The following is a 16,916-nucleotide window of genomic DNA, read 5'->3' on the forward strand; positions in this document are numbered from 1 at the left end:
CCCACTCATTTTCTTTCTCTCTTTCTCTCTCTCTCTCTCTCTCTCTCTCTCTCTCTCAAAATGAATAAACATTAATTAACAAGAAAAAACAGAAATAAGGAAATCCAACAATGTATCTGGGTAGGTTAATGAGCACAAAGATTCATCAAACACACATAGCATGATGGTTACCTATGTATCTGTTATACTTTTAAAAGCCTTCAAATAATTGAATGAAAGCTGATGATATGATACCAGAAAAAATATAATTATGGAAAAGTAGTTATAGGCTCTACATGTAAAGAAATTTGAACTATCATTCCATGAAATTAGTGGTAATCGAACAGATTTCCAAAAATTCCCAACAGAACTTTGAAGCAAATTCAGACTAGAATTTTTTTTTTTTTTTTTTTTTAGCTTGCTTAGAACCCATATCTAACACAATGGGGACAGTTGTATTCTTTGTGTGCTTGTATAAAATTTAATCTAAGAACAGGCTCCTTACCTGAGGTTTACTTGGAGATCAGACCTGAGAATATACAACCTAAAAGACATTGTCTTAGAACCATTTGGAAAGAAGACATTTTTTTTCCCGTGAATATTCTATCTAGGAAGAATTCAGCAAAGAGTGAATGATTTAACATATTTCCACATTCATATTCTATTTCAAAACTTTTATAGTAAAAATAAGAGAAGATAAAAGGCATGGCGTCATTTCCAAGCTTCTCTCTACACATTCAAGCAATTATTCATTTTCTATGTCTGGCAGGATAGTTTGGGCTGTGGTCAGTCTTGGCCTTTTCTGATACCCCTGGTGTAGAGGGGCGGGAGTGAGGGTAAATTAAGAAAGGCTACCCATGCTACACTTTTACAGGGTGGAAAAAAGACTAAAGAGGTACAACCACTAAGTGCAGTACATGATCCTAGATTAGCTCCTATAAAGGATATTGTTGGGGGTGCCTGGGTGGCTCAGTCGGTTAAGCATCTGACTCCAGCTCAGGTCATGATCTCACAGTTCATGAGCTCAAGCCCTGTTTCTCTCTCTCTGCTCCTCATGAGATTCTCTCTGCACCCTCACTCACTTGCGCCCCCTCTGTCTCTCAGAAAAAAAAAAAAAAAGATACCGTTGGGACAATTAATTAAACTTAAAAGAAGTTAGTGAATTCAATGGTAGTGTCAATGATGATTTCCTGATTTTGATCCTTATATTGTGAGTTTCTGGAGAATGTCCTTGTTTGATGAGTTACGTCACTAAATTATTCAGTAATGACGGGCACCATATTCAAAACTTACCTCCAAATGGTTCCAGGAAAAATATTCGTTGTGTTATTCTTGCAGCTTTTTAAAAAAATTCATTTTACTTTATTACTTTTTAAAATTTCATTTAAATCCAAGTTAGTTAACATATAGTGTAAAAATGGTTTCAGGAATAGAATGTAGTGATTCATCGCTTACATATGACACCCAGTGCTCATCCCAACAAGTCCCCTCCTTAATGCGCATCCCCCATTTAGCCCATCCCCCCACCCAACACCCCTCCAGCAACCCCTCAGTTTGTTCTCTATATTTAAGAGAATGGTTTGCCTCCCTCTCTCTTTTTATCTTATTTTTCCTTCCTTTCCCTTACATTCATCTGTTTTGATTCTTAAATTCCACCTAAGAGTGAAATCATCTGATATTTATCTTTCTCTGACTGACTTCTTTTAGCATAATACATTCTAGTTCCATCCACATTGTTGCAAATGGCAACACTTTTTGATCACTGAGTAATATTCCATTGTGTGTATGTGTATATGTATATATACCACATCTTTATCTATTGTCAGTTGGTGGACATTTGGGCTCTTTCCATACTTTGGCTATTGTTGATAGTGCTGCTATAAACATTGGGGTGTGTGTGCCCCTTCAAATCAGCACTTTTGTATTCTCTGGATAAATACCTAGTAGTGCAATTGCTGGGTTGTAGGGGAGTTCTATTTTTAATTTTTTGAGGAACTTCCATACTGTTCTAGAGTAGTTGCACCAGTTTGCATTCCCATTTTGCAGCTTTTCTGAAGGTTGAAGTTATTCTAACTATAACAAAACTAAAATTGGCCCTAGTAAATTACCATTTATTTTATTGTTTGTGTTAGTATATTGTTGATTTCCTCAGGTTCTCTGAGTAAGCTGTCATATAATTGGAAAACAGTTTTAGCTCTGTTGGAGTTTTAGCTCTGTTGGAGTTTTAGCTCCAATTCCTGTGTCTTTTATTGTTCTGCCCTTTTACATTGTATTGGCTAATGCCTCTAGAATAATATTCAACAGTAGTAGAGATGGTAAGCATTCTTGACTCTCTCCTAATCTTAGTGGAACTATCTCTAGTATTTCTCATTAAGCACAATGCTGATTTTAGGACCAAGGTATTCTGTTTAGGAAATACGCATCGCTTCTTATTTTCTTGAGTGTTTTTATCAGGAATCTTTTGTCAAAAGCTTTTTTTTTTTTCCTATAGAGGATAATCACATAATTATTCCACTTACATCTACTGATGTGGAATTTTATATTACTAGATTTCTTAATTCCCAATCATCCTTGCATTCCTGAAATAAATCCCACTTGATCATGGTATATTTTCTTAATGTGGTGTTGGATTTTGTTTTCTAATATTTAATCAGTATTTTTGCATTGATATTGGATGATTGCTTCTGAACATATCTAGATATTTATAATCATGTTTCTCCTTACTGCTTCTAGGAGAGCAATCTCCATGAAAAGGAGCTTGGTGACAACAGAAAGGGTGTGGGAGGTGGGGTAATGGAGAGATGGAGAGACTTCAGAGTCACCTGCTTTTGAAGGTTGCTGGTCCCCTCTGCAAACTGACTTGGTGACCTTGGAAAAGTTATTCCTTCTCTTCTTCCTTTTATTTTCTCATCTGTCACATAGGAGAACCCACCATAAGAAGTTAGGTGATGACCAAATGTTGTCTATAAAAACTTCAGTACGATGTCTGGCACAATGGAAGCCCACATAAGCATTGGGATATTTTATTACAAATAAGTATTTTTCCTCTGCTGATCCTCACATTATTTAAAAAAAAGTGGTATTGGTGAACAGATGCCATATTTCCTCAGGAGGTACTTAGTGTCTCAGTTTAAATGGTCCCCAGAATTTTGCTAGGATTACTGAGCACAGAGGAGATTAAGCAGACCAGTTTCAGTGAACCAGGTTTGTATTTTGTCTCTGCTTTTACAGTTCCCCCTTTCTGCCCTGGAGGTCTGTATGTGAGTAATAAGCACTTGATGAGTGCCAACTGGGGACAGGAGGGAGGACAGTGAAAGGAATGGAGAAAGAAGATAAAATTTCTTGAACCCCAACTCCACTGCAAAGGCCATTGTAGGTATATGTGCAGTTAAATAGGTGAGGAAAGCTGAAAGGTAGCATCAAGACCTCAAAACCTGAGAGGAACCATCTTGAGAAGCAACTTGGTAGGAGCATTGTTTCTCTAAGAGTTAAGATTAGCCTCTGTTCTTTTCTTCTCATTCACAATTTCTCTGGATAGAGGAGAATGAAGAGACACATTCTCTCTGGGTGGAGCTCTTGGCTACTTTATCTCTTAATCAGTGTCCTGAACAGCAGGAAATCGCTCTGTACGAGGTAGCAGTCCTGCGTCTAAGGCCCCTGGGTGCGAAGGAGGTAAAGAGAGTGCTAATTTATTGAGGTATGTATTCTGTAACTCTTTATTAGTGTTGCATTTATTTTACAACCCTTACTTGGGATGGCAGAAACGAAGACACTCTGAACTACTCTAAGGTTGGTAGAGTGCTCCCATAAAATGTCTTGGCTGGGCCAGCGAAAAGAGGCTGGCCTAAAGACATTGGCATTTGTGCTAAACCCAGAAAGTTGAAGCTACATGGGAGAGCAAAATTTGTGGGAAGTAGCGTAGTGCAGGTATTTAAGAAACAGGCTCCTCCTGTTGGGATGAGCACTGGGTGTTGTGTGGAAACCAATATGACAAGAAATTTCATATGACAAAAAAAAAAAAAAAAAAAAAAAAAAAAAGAAAGAAAGAAATAGGCTCCAGGTGGACACAGACACAGGTCTATATATCTTGTCTCTGTCTCTTTCTTGTTATTAACCTTGAACAAGTTCCTTACATTTTCTGAACTTTATTGTCTGCGCAATAAGGGAAAAGTACCTAATATACGTGTGTTTGTGGCAAAGATTAAAGGAGATAATGTAGGTAAAACACTTAGCACAGTGCCCAGCTTGTGAATCCTCAAACATAATGGCTATTATTATCATTATTATCTGGTCTTCAACAGTGTTCTTTCATCCATGCCTCTGTCCATAGTCTTTTCCTTAGACCTCAAGCTTCATTTTTGAAAACAATTTACTGAGATGTAATTCCCATACCAGAGTATACATCCATTTGAAGTACAGATACCAATGGTTTTTAATGTATCTGCAGAATTTTCCACAACCCAATTTTAGAACATCTCCATCAACCCCAGAAGGAAACCCCATACCCATTAGCGGTCATATCCTATCGCTCCTCCACCTCTCCCCCACACCCAGCTCTAGGCAACTGCCAATCTACTAATCTACTTTTTGTCTTTATAGACTTGTTTCTTCAGGACACTTTATATAAATAGAATCATATAAGATGTGATGTGACTTGCTTTTCTGACTTAGCATAATATTTTCAAGGGTTGTCTACATTGGAGCATCCTTTCCTTTTTGCTGCCAAATAATATCCCATTACACAGATATACCACATTTTCTTTATCCATTCACCCATTGAAGGACATAAGGGTTGTTTCTGCTTTTTGGCTCTTAGGAAAAATGAAGATATGAACATTAGTATTCAAGTTATATGTGAATGTACGTTTTCATTTCTTTTGGGTATATACCTATGAGTGGAACCCTGGATCTTGTGGTAAGTCTATGGTTAACCGTTTGAGGAATCACCACATTGTTTTCCAAAGTGGCAATTTCCATTCCCCCAAGCCCTTACAAGTATCCTCTCCAACAACTTGTTATCTGTCTCTTTCATCATAGACACCCCAGGGGGTATGAAGCGATATCACATTGTGGTATTAATGTGATTTTCCCTGAGGATTAATGATGTTCAGCATCTTTTCACCTGCTTATTGGCATTTGTATATATTCAAATCCTGTGACCATTTTGAATTTTAAGAGTCATTTCATATTCCAGATACAGGTCCCTTATCAGATGTACGATTTGCAAATATTTTCTCCCATTCTGTGGGTTGTCTTTTCCCTTTCTTGATGGTATTGCTTGTGGCACAAATGCTTTTCAAGCTTCTTTTTTTTTTTTTTTTTTTAATTTTTTTTTTCAACGTTTATTTATTTTTGGGACAGAGAGAGACAGAGCATGAACGGGGGAGGGGCAGAGAGAGAGGGAGACACAGAATCGGAAACAGGCTCCAGGCTCTGAGCCATCAGCCCAGAGCCTGACGCGGGGCTCGAACTCACGGACTGCGAGATCGTGACCTGGCTGAAGTCGGACGCTTAACCGACTGCGCCACCCAGGCGCCCCAAGCTTCTTTTTAATACAACTTATGGAAGACTATATTTCTGCATTTATCTCCTACAAAATGTTCAAGCTGGTGGACTTTCTTTTTTTTTTTAAGTTTTTAACAAAATTATTTTTCAAAGTTTATTATTGAGAGACAGAGAGAGACAGACCTTGAGCAGGGGAGGGGCAGAGAGAGGGAGACACAGAATCGGAACCAGGCTCCAGGCTCTGAGCTGTCAGCACAGAACCCCACGCGGGGCTCGAACTCACGAACTGCGGGATCATGACCTGAGCCAAAGTCGGACGCTCAACCAACTGAGCCACCCAGGCACCCCAAAGCTGGTGGACTTTCAATGGGAGAGTTGACCTTGTCCTTCACTGACAACCATGAGGCACTCAGCCTGTAAAAATCCACTACTCTTACTGCTTCCTGACACACAGTCATTGACCCATGTAGGCATCTATCCTCATCACCTTTCCCCTATGTAGTCTTTTGAAAGGAGGAGCACTTCTAGCCAAGGCCAAACCTCCAACTGGGCTCTTGACCCAATTCTCACCCTTTCTCCTATGACCCCGATCCATCACTTAATTCTTCTCTTCTAGATCTTCACCATTTCCCTCTCTATCTTCCCTCAGCTTCTGAACCAGCTTAGCTTGCTCCCTCCTGTTTTGAGAAAAAGCAAAACCTCTCATGACCTGACCCTTCCAATTTCCAACTCCAACCATGATCTCTATCTCACACTTTATTTGGATGCTCTGCTGACATATTCCAAATCAACATATCCAAAATTGAATTCCCTTCCTTGCTTTCCATCTGTTCCACTTCCTGTATTTCCATTCTTAGATAATGGCACATTATCTATCAGCTACCAAATCACACCAGACTCTCCCCTTACCCACCTGCCAGGACCAGTAAATTATCTTGAGTTATCTTGGGCTGATGAGTTATCTATCTCTATCTCTGTCCTTGTGCCTATGCCTATTTCTGTATCTACAAATATATCACAGTTTGAACCTTATTATCTTAAACAAATGCTCTACTTTATTTTCTTAACATGTCTCCCTGGAAATATTGTATAGACCTCTAACTGTCTTTCTGCTTCTAGTTCTACCACCATTAAAATCCATCTTCCTTAATAGATTAAGAACAATTTAAACAAAACCTGATACTTTTTTTGGCATGTGAATGGTAGATGAGGATTGTTACCTTAAAAGGTAGCATGCATTACTGGTTATGTGATTTTGATAACTCTCTTCTTCTTCCTGAGCCTTAGGTCTCTCATCTGTAAAATGGGAATGGTAATACTTAGTCTTAGAGTCATTGTGAAAATTAGATGAGGAATATTTGGCATAGTAGATGCACAACAGATGAGATCCCTCATATGGCCGTGGGACCACATCATCTCCTAGGGCATCCCTGAGTCTGTAGAGAAATCTAGACACATACGAGAGCTGAGAAAGGCCTGACTTAGTCAGGAGCTCTTTGGAAAGCTCTTAAGAACAAAGATACTGGCTTCCTTTTCTATAATATGAGATTTTATAAAACGTAAAAGAAATAATAAAGACAAAGGAACTAACAGGATGACTGACAGAGCATTGGATGAAAAACATAATATAAAGTAACATCAAACCCCAGGTCGAAACAACAATGTTGAGAAACTGGTTCTTCTGTCCAAGTATTGACCCTTACTTGTTTGCTGGCATGCATCTGGGGTTTTTTTTTTTTTTTTGTATTTGTTTTTGTTTTTTAATATGTAACAATTCTACCAAAAATGTACTTTTGTTGGTAGTGGTTAGTGGCGATGGTGTTGAAATTTGTCATTCTAAAGGAGAGTCAGCAGTGGGATTATAGGATGATCCAAGATGTCTGTTTTTCAAATTCAACAGCAGTTAGTGTTCCCCGAGTGTTAGCTCTGTTGACCTTCAGTTCTCCAAGGTCACCTTGGCTTCCCAGTCATGGTACTTTTCTTTTCTCAGTTTCTCCTTTGAGATTTAGAAGAAGATCCTGATGGAGGAGGATTATACCCAGAGAGAGGAGCCCAAGCAAGAGGGAACTGGTGACGTGCGAATTGGTAAGAAGTCTCGGTGTGCACTTTATTCTCAGAGATTTTCAGTAAATATTTACCAGTACCTATTCTCTGTCATACCTACTGGGAATGATCTGGCATTTTTTAGTGTAAATGCAGAAGTCCAGCAAGCACCAGAAAAAATAGCCGGAGGCTGGCCATCCTTGCCTAGAGCTTTGATCATGTGCTCGCTTACCTCACTAAAGACATGTCGAGGTTTGTTTAGACCAGAGGTTGAAGACAAGCAGTCCAAAGCGGCTGGTGTGGAGACGTCTTTTTCAGTGACTCATCAGTCATTCAAAAATCAAAGCCCACACAAAAAAGGGTGAAATGGGACTACAGAGAAAGGCACCCCATTTCTAGGCTCTCTTGAAGAGCAGCTGATTTTGCGCCTCCTTCCAGGAGGGCTGAGGCCCCACCCCGCTGTTCTACCCTCCAGCACTGATATTGCTTGTGTTGAAATCTTTGTAACATGTTTCCATGTTTCCCTGCATTCAAAAACCGAATGAGTGGACTCATAAAATGTATATTTTCCTCATTATTTTTTATTATGCCTCAGATGATCAAGTCACCAGGGGGCAAGGGAGGGGCTGTTCAGGGATGTGCTGGAGACCCGGTTAACTCACTAGTATTTCCCTGACACGAGCTGATTATCTCTGCACTGCAAAGTCCTCTTCTACTGGGGAGGAGGGGGGTGATTTCATGCTAGACTTAACTTTTCATTTATTCATCTGCTAAGTTCTAGACATAGGAGGAGTTAAAATAGAAAGCTCCTGTACTAGTATAGGTTCTCCAGAGAAACACAATCTCTGTATAAGGGGGGATGGGTGCTGAGCTGAGCTGAGAGAGAGAGAGAGAGGGAGAGAGAGAGACTGATTGATGGATTGATTGATATTACACAATTGTCTCCTGTGGTTGTGGAGCCTAGCAAGTCTGAGGGCTGGTCATGAGCTGGAAGTTCAGGCAGCGTTTCTGTGTTGCAGTCTTCAGGAGATTTCCTTCTTCTTTGGGAAACCTCAGTCTTTCCCTTTAAGTTCTCCACTGTTGGATGAGGCCTGATCATGTTAGGGAAGGCAATTTGCTTTATTCAAAGTCTACCGACTTAAATGTTAATCATATCTGTGGGAGCCTGGGTGGCTCAGTTGGTTAAGCACCCAATTCTCCATCACAGCTCAGGTCTTAATCTCAGACTTCTGTGTTCAAGCTTCATGTTGGGCTCCATGCTGGACATGAAGCCTACTTAAAAAAAAAATTTTTTTAACGTTAATCATATCTAATGAAAAAAATTTTCATAGCGACATTAGAATGGCACTTGACCAAACAACTGGGCACCATAGCTTAGCTAAGTTGGCACAAAATTAACCATCACTGCCTTCTTACTTTACCAAGGCCAGAGATAAAGTTGGGAAAAGCTTTTTGGAGAGCGTGTTTCCTGAACTGTCCCTGCTTATTAAGAAGTGAATGAATATGACACATGCGAAAAGCCACAAGTAGTGTATTATGATCAAAACTGCCCCTTCCTGCAGGGAGAAGAGGGAGGAAATGTTAAGCTACTAGGTGGGAAAATAACCTGAACTAACCAAATGGCTTATTTTTTATTTGTTTAAAGCTAAGCTGAAGATTCTGGGTTTATTTTACCCTAAACGCTTGATGGAGTCACTGAAGAATTCTTAAGCATTGAAGTGATAAGATTAGATTTTCAGTATTCAAGACCAATTCATATAGTTATTCAACAAATATTTCATTTTTTGCTGTTTTAAAAAATGTTTATTTATTTATTTTTTTTTTTAATTTTTTTTTCAACGTTTATTTATTTTTGGGACAGAGAGAGACAGAGCATGAACAGGGGAGGGGCAGAGAGAGAGGGAGACACAGAATCGGAAACAGGCTCCAGGCTCTGAGCCATCAGCCCAGAGCCCGACGCGGGGCTCGAACTCACGGACCGCGAGATCGTGACCTGGCTGAAGTCGGACGCTTAACCGACTGCGCCACCCAGGCGCCCCAAAAAATGTTTATTTTTGAGAGTGGGCGCAAACGGGGGATAGAGGATCCGAAGCGGACTGACAGCAGCAAGCCAGATGTGGCACTCCAACTCCCAAACCAAAACTATGGAGCATAACCTGAGCTGAAGTCGGGAGCTCAACTGACTGAGCCACCCAGGGACCCCTCATCAAATATTTGACAGTGTTGATCATGCCTGAAGTACTGTGGGAGGCACTGGGCAGATGATGGTGACACACATAGAGGGTCCTTGACTTCAAAGCTTAGATTTTAGTGGGGAGATGAGAAAAGAAAAGGAAAATTAAATAATTATGAATTTTAGTTAGTGCTATTGAGACAAGAGCCTTGGTTTAGAAGCTTACAGTTCCGATGTCTGTCTACTCCAGTTCCACTAGACCATCACATTCCTGCCCATAAGTGCCAACTTCAAACGCAGAGTAATCACTCAGCAACTGCCATTTAACCCCATCCCTTCTCCCACTCAAACACACAGGGTCTTAGATTTGATACTTCCTGACTCTCTCCCCAAAATGTGGATCTTAGCTGTCCCTTTAGACTCTTCCATCTTCCATTGCCTTGGGCGAGGCTTGCCAGCCACACACCCATTGTCCCTCTAGCTCCAAGTCCAATGAAACTATATCTCCCCTGGGCCCTGGGCTTGCTCCTGGCCTTCTCTGGCAGTGAAGTTAAGAATATCAGGTGATCAATGAAGGCAAAGGGGATGGAGAAAAGAGTACTATTTAAGATATTTAAGAGGTAAAAATGGTATGGTTTAGCAATGGATTGGTAATAGGGGTTGGTGAACACGAGAGACTGAAAAAGTTTTCCAGACTGGCAGGATTGGATAACTGAATTAAGGGGGTGACTTTTATTTAATTATAGACTCTAACAAAGAAGGAGGGTTGAGGGATGCACACGGGATAAGGACAGGATGATTTGGGCATGCTGGGTCTGCTGTGCCCAAGGGACTCCCTGTACAGTTTGTGATGACCACCTTCCTTCCTGTGCACCCCTCAACCCTCCTCTTCCTTGTTCTAAGGATTGTGACAGTTAGAATGGAAAACAAGGAGTTGATATTTCCAGCAAGAGCAAAGCATTCAACTATTTACGAAGTCCTAGAGAATTTAACATGAAATGCTAATAGCCCATGAGAGATGAAACTTCCTTTTGAGAACCAATTATCAGTGAGTTATTTATTAGCAGTAATGTTGCTCTCCATCCATATGGCTCCTTCAAAATTGACTGTGTAAGGAATTTTCCACCTGGATAGTCACTTTGATGAACTTCAGGAGCCAGATGGGATGAGAGACAAAACTAGCGTGTGCAATAGGAAAACAATAAACCACATTAGGGCTTGTCTTAATTACATTGCCTATTGATGTTAACAGACGAGAGGAATCGAGAGCGCTTAGGTGATTTCTCCCCACCAGCACTCCTGCTGTTGGAGATCCTCAGACTTTATCTGGGCTTTTGTTGAAGAGGAGAGCAGGGGATAGGAGGAGAAAAATGCCTCCTTTAAATGTATCCATATTTGCCCTCTTGACTAGCAAATTCATCTCAATGTATGTAACTTTTCTCTTGTACTTTGTTGGGTTGATAAGCCTTTTACAGAGCTAACTTTAATATTAATATTAAAGGTATAGTACATTCATCCACCCATGTTTACATACTGGAGTTTCCTATGTCAGTCTTATAAATACAATACCAGTACGTCAAGAATCAGCCTCTTGAAATGAACAATAAGAGAAGGACCTTCTAAATAGAGTTTCTTTTTGTTCCTGTTTGGGAAACAGTAAATAAATTTCGATCATCTTCTTTTGGCATAATTGTAACTCATAAAAACTTGGTTCTTGACAATAGCCAGAAACTCAAATGAGTCTAAAAGAACTGTGCTAGCTATAACCATCACCGTCTGTATCTCAGAAATAAGAGCTTCAAACAACCATTTATAAGTTACTGAATACTGACACTAAATCTCTAATCAGAGCTGGGTTCTATACATAAATGTTTTTATTAGCTGTCTTAACAACTCCCCCAAGAGAAACAATGCAATTATCCCCATAATGTGAAACATTATAAAAAGTAAGTGGCCCCAAGCCCCTGGTGACACAACCAGTTCATTGGAATTTCCAGTCCAACACTTGGCCCAAAAGCTAACAGGTACCTGTTTCGTGCTTATTTTCTATGAGAATCTTAAGATCTGTAACTATGGGATCATCATAACGTGAAAAAAAGAATGGCAGTTAGGAGTGGGCAGAGGGAGTCAGTGTTTTAAGTGGGCCCTTAATGATTAGTCAACTGAGCAGCCTTGACTTGGATTGACAGCTTTGTTTAACATATTAGGAAACAATCTTATTGCTTTATTGGAGTCTTTAAACCCTGTGGCTGGAGCTCATCTCTCTCTTTCATCCTCGCCCCATATAATCAGTTTCTACTTCCTACACAGCTGCCGGCTCTTCCTGTATTTGTCCGGTGAGAAGGAGCCAATGCAAGTTTAGAGCAAGGAAATGACCTAATTAAAATGGCATTCGACATGAAATCTAAAATTCAAAGACCTATTCTTCCCCTCCCCAAATCTGGCCCCAACTCCCCCGTCTTATCTCTCATGCCTCCATCCATGTCCCATGGGCTGAGGCAGCCAGTGTTACTCACCACTTCCCTAATCAGCCTTGGCTTTACTGTCTCCTTGCATTCTTAATGCTCTCTCTTCTGTTTAAAAGGTCCCTTTTTTCCATAGGAAGGTTACATACAAGTAGCTTTCTTGATAGATTCATTGGGCAGAGATATCCCCTTCTCTGAACTTATTTGCTTTACTTTTTTACAGTATGTTTTATAGTACATTACCACATTACAGTTATATGCTAGGCAGTAAATTCCTTATATAGAGACACATAACAGATGTCTTATTTTGTCTCCATCTTCCACTCCTCTGGGCACATTGTGTGGAACAGAGTAGATGCTTAATAAATTTGCCTTTGTGTTTAGCATTCCTCATGTTCTGAATCCTGGCTCCTGCTTTGAGTGGTCAGAAGTCTCTAGAACAGTGAGGTCTGTATATATCTGACACATCAATTCAAACACTTATCCCTGTCTAACGTGGCTCCATAGAATTGTATTATAGCATAGCATAGCATTAGGGAGTTTGAAATCAAGGGATGGGATAACTGGAGAGAGATGAAAGTCAGATGAAAGAAAAAATGAAGAGGAGAGACAGAGAAGCTGAGTTTCCTGTGGTATTGAGGAGTGGTGCTCACAGAGTATTGCTTTTTTCTGTGATAAGCAGATAAGCTACAAAGAAAACTCCTTGTTTTAAGTCTGCTATACTGGAAAAGTAAATCAATTCAGGCTCTTCAAGTGATTAGAAAAGAAAAATGGGCCTGATAAACACTGCTGGGATAGGTTGATTAAAGTTTGCACACACACACACACACACACACACACACACAAAGCGTCCTTTTCCTACCTGATTCCAATACAAACTCACAGAAAAGGTTGGGGGCAGGGGAGAAAGATAACATTTGATGCAGAAATTAATCAGATGTTTCAAATGTATTTAGATTATTCTCATAATTAGAGAAACAATCTTAATAGTTCAAACATAAAGTTGTACAGAGGGGAAAATGTCCACTTTAACTTTGGTTAATATTATGCTGTTAATTTGAAGAGCTAAGGTATTTTGTATACTTCATATGTTTAAATATACATTTGAGAACACAGAGTAAAATCCAAATATCCAATAAGGTTGTTGAAATAAAAAACACATCAAAGATGTTTAAAAAAAATGGTAGGAAGCAAAATCTTTATTTCCATAGTACAATCATTTAATGACTTTGAGCTTCCTGGCAACCAGGATACAAAGGGAAACATGGGTTTACACAGTTCTCCTTAACAACAATGGCAAATCCACTGTGAAAGTAGACAAAATACCTTTTCTAAGAAATGAAGGAACATCGATTTTTTTAAGAAAGAGAAACTTTATTTTAGTACTAAATTCTAAAATGAGTTTATGATGTGGAACTCAACATAGGATAATCCAAACAAAATGGTTGATGTCATTGACAACAGTTCCACAAGAGAAGACAAGTGTGGTTGGAAACGACTCTTTCGGTGAGGACTTTAAATATGCCAGACATGGAAAGAAAAGAACTGCATGATCTCACTTATATGTGGAATCTAAGGGTCGATTACAGAGAAGCAGAGAGCAGAAAGGTGATAACTGGGGGGCAGAGAGATGGGGAAAATGGGTGGGGAAAGTGGGGAGATGCTGGTTAAAGAGTATAGAGTTGAAGTTAAAAGTATAAATAAGTCTAGAGATCTAATGTACAACATGATGACTGTAGTTAATAATATTGTATTGAATATTGGAAAATTGATAAGAGGGTAGATTTCAGGTGTCCTTACCACCCACACAAATAAGGTAACTATGTGAGAAGATATGTTAGACTTCGTAAACTTTTTACTATTTGTATGTCCATGAAATCATCATGTTGCCTTAAATATATACCATTTTTATTTTTAAAAAAAGGAAAAAAAAAACTACACTTTCGTGTGTTCCCTGGGTGCTGCCTATCTCCTGTGGAAAGCATGGTGCCTTATCACATTCATTCATTAAAATATGAGTCAGGTATTATCAGTCTCATTTTTCAGAAAAGAAGCTTGTTTCCCAATGAAAGTAAGTAACACATTCAAATGGGGCTGAGTCAGGGTTTAAACCGAGGGCTGTCTGACTCCACGACCAGTGATCTTTCCATTGCACTCTGCAAATAAAAAATTCTCGATTCTTTATACAGGCTTGGGGCACCTAGGTGGCTCAGTCGTTTAAGCTTCTGACTTCGGCTCAGGTCATGATCTTGCAGCTTGGGGGTTGGAGTCCCGTGCAAGTGCTCTGTGTTGACAGTTCAGAGCCTGGAGCCTGCTTTGGATTCTATCTCCTTCTCTCTCTGCCTCTCCCCCACTCATGCTCTGTCTCTCTCGCTCTCTCAAAAGTAAAAATAAACGTAAAAAATGAAAAAAAAAACCAACTTGATTCTTTATATAGGATTAATATTAAAGAGAACATCAGTACAAGTAGCTGTTCCACAAGTTGGACTGGGGTTGAGAATGGCCCAAGTTACTAGCTACAAAGATGTGTTAGGCTATCACTGCAGAGAGAGGAAGAGACATTCAGGTTCAGGACATGAGTTAATCAGGTCCAACTGGTGTTTGCTGATGAGAGGGCACAATAGCAAAATTAATTCCAAATGCAATAACTCATAAGTAATTTACAATATCACTGTGCAACATTTCTCCGTTTCCTACTTCAGGGGAGGAAACAGCAAAGTAAAATCAGGTATTGCAACCACTCCAGATCCTAGAGAAGGGGACAGGGAAGGAAGTTCTGCTGTGTTGTTTACGACACCAAATCCTACAGGACAATAGAGAAGGGCAGATAGAGTGAGGTGTGGCTCTGGTCTGGGATTACATAGGGGACTTCATTGTAAAGAACCCAGGAAATGGAAAAAAGTAGAAGGAAAGAGCTCATTTTTTTTTCTATTTTTAAAAATATCATAATTAAAAGAAATTCTGATAATAAGAATTATTACATAATAGCTGGTGTTACATTTTGAGTGTCTTCTCCACATTTTAAGATGCTTGGGGTCTGCATTTCACATTTAGTTTAAGCTTTGCACCTTTCGGGGGACCGCTTCATCTCAGGCACCCGTGGAATAATGAAAGCTATTGAAAACCACACGAACGCAAGCAGTAGTGAGAAGTACCACTGGCTTTAGTCACTTTAAAAAGTCACAGTGAATAAATACTCTTTGAGCCCCTCCCATGTATGTGTTGGTAAACATACTCCTCAGACCCTTTGGGGGAGCACAACCATCTCAAAAATGTCTATCTGGTCAACTGGCATCATTCTGGGCAAGGAAATATTTGCAACCATGTGCTCTGGCCCAAAGCTACCATGCATACTAAATGCCAGCCATCATTCTAGGGGCATCGGGGATCTATCACTGGAGAGAATAGACAAAAATCCCTACCTGCCCAGAACTCCTATTCTAGTGAGGAGAGTTAGACAACAAATACAACTTTTAAAGGACATTTTATAATATTATAGAAGGTAAAAATTCTGTCAAGAAAACACTAAAGAAAGCTTACTGTATGAAGAATACATTTTTAATTTTAAATAGTGAGGGTAGGCCTGAGGAACATGGTGACAATTGATCAGGGTCTTGAAGGAAGTGAGGGAGCAAAACAGCTGGGGAGAGGACAAGTCCAGACAGAGAGGCCAGCTAGCATAAAAGCCCTGAGATGGAAGCATACCTGTCCAGGGATCTAGTCCAGGAATACCGAGGAGGCCACTGTGGCAGGAGCTAAGTAAGTGAAGTGAGAGAAGTAGGAGCTGAGGCTAGAGAAAGGCCGATCATGTATTGTCCTTCCGGGCTATTGTATGGACTTTCGCTTTTGTTCTGATTGAGATGGGGTTCATCGCAGGGTTTTGAGCAGAAGAGGGATATGAGCTTCCTGTTGAAAGGGATTGCTCTGGCTGCTGTGTTGAGAAGAGCCCAGAGGGGGGCAAAAGTAGAAACAGGGTTAGGGCAATCAAAGTGAAGACATGATGGTAGGTTAGACGTGGGTGGTAAGAACAGTGGTGGTGCTAAGCAGTTGAATTCTCGGACTTCTTTTGAAGTAGAGCTAAAAGGATTTCCTGGCGGATTGGATTGGAAATGCAAGAGAAATAGAAAATCAAAGATGATACCAAGGTTTTAGGCCTGATAGGAGTGAGACTTGAGTTTGGACAGGTTGGGTGGGGGACAGAGGGAGGACTCTCAGGATGTCAGCGTTGGAAATGTTCAGTGGGAGAAGCCCTATAGGCATCCAAGTGAGCAACTGCCTGAAGCCTGCAGTTCAGGGGAGAACGCCCGGCTGGAGGTGAGATTTGGGAGTCGTTACCACATAGGTGGTATTTAGTGCCATGAAACAGGATGAGATCACCATGGGAGAGAGTGTGGATAGACAAGAGATCCAAAGTCTGAACCCTGGGCACTCCACAGCTCAGCGGCTGGGAGAAAAGAAGGGACAGGCAAAGGTTAGGAATAAAGCCATGAAAACATGGTGGTGTGGAAGTCAAAACCGTTTCCAGGAGGAGAAAGTGATCAACTGTTAATTGCTGCTGACTGTCCAAGTGAGGTAAAGACTGAAACACCTTTTGATTTGAGAGTTTGATCTCGGTAAGAAGAATTTGAGGGACGTGGTCAAAGCAAAAGCCTGACTGGAGTAAATGGGAGGACAGCACGTGGAGACGGCTTTTGTTAACAATTCTTTGTTTTGTTTTTAAAGTTTATTTATTTTGAGAGAGTGCAAGCAGG

General features: G+C 40.2%; 1 protein-coding gene across 1 annotated transcript in view; it reads left to right on the forward strand.

Annotated features, from left to right (window-relative positions):
* PHLDB2 (pleckstrin homology like domain family B member 2) overlaps positions 1-16,916 on the forward strand; it is a 230,177-nt gene that overhangs the window by 99,731 nt on the left and 113,530 nt on the right. Inside the window, exon 2 of the mRNA XM_045501958.1 lies at positions 7,475-7,569. Within this exon, the coding sequence (XP_045357914.1) occupies positions 7,506-7,569 (64 nt within the window). The 5' untranslated portion in view covers positions 7,475-7,505. The remainder of the gene's footprint in view (positions 1-7,474; positions 7,570-16,916) is intronic.

This window comes from Leopardus geoffroyi, chromosome C2, assembly GCF_018350155.1.
Source record: "Leopardus geoffroyi isolate Oge1 chromosome C2, O.geoffroyi_Oge1_pat1.0, whole genome shotgun sequence".
Classification (NCBI taxonomy): domain Eukaryota; kingdom Metazoa; phylum Chordata; class Mammalia; order Carnivora; family Felidae; genus Leopardus; species Leopardus geoffroyi.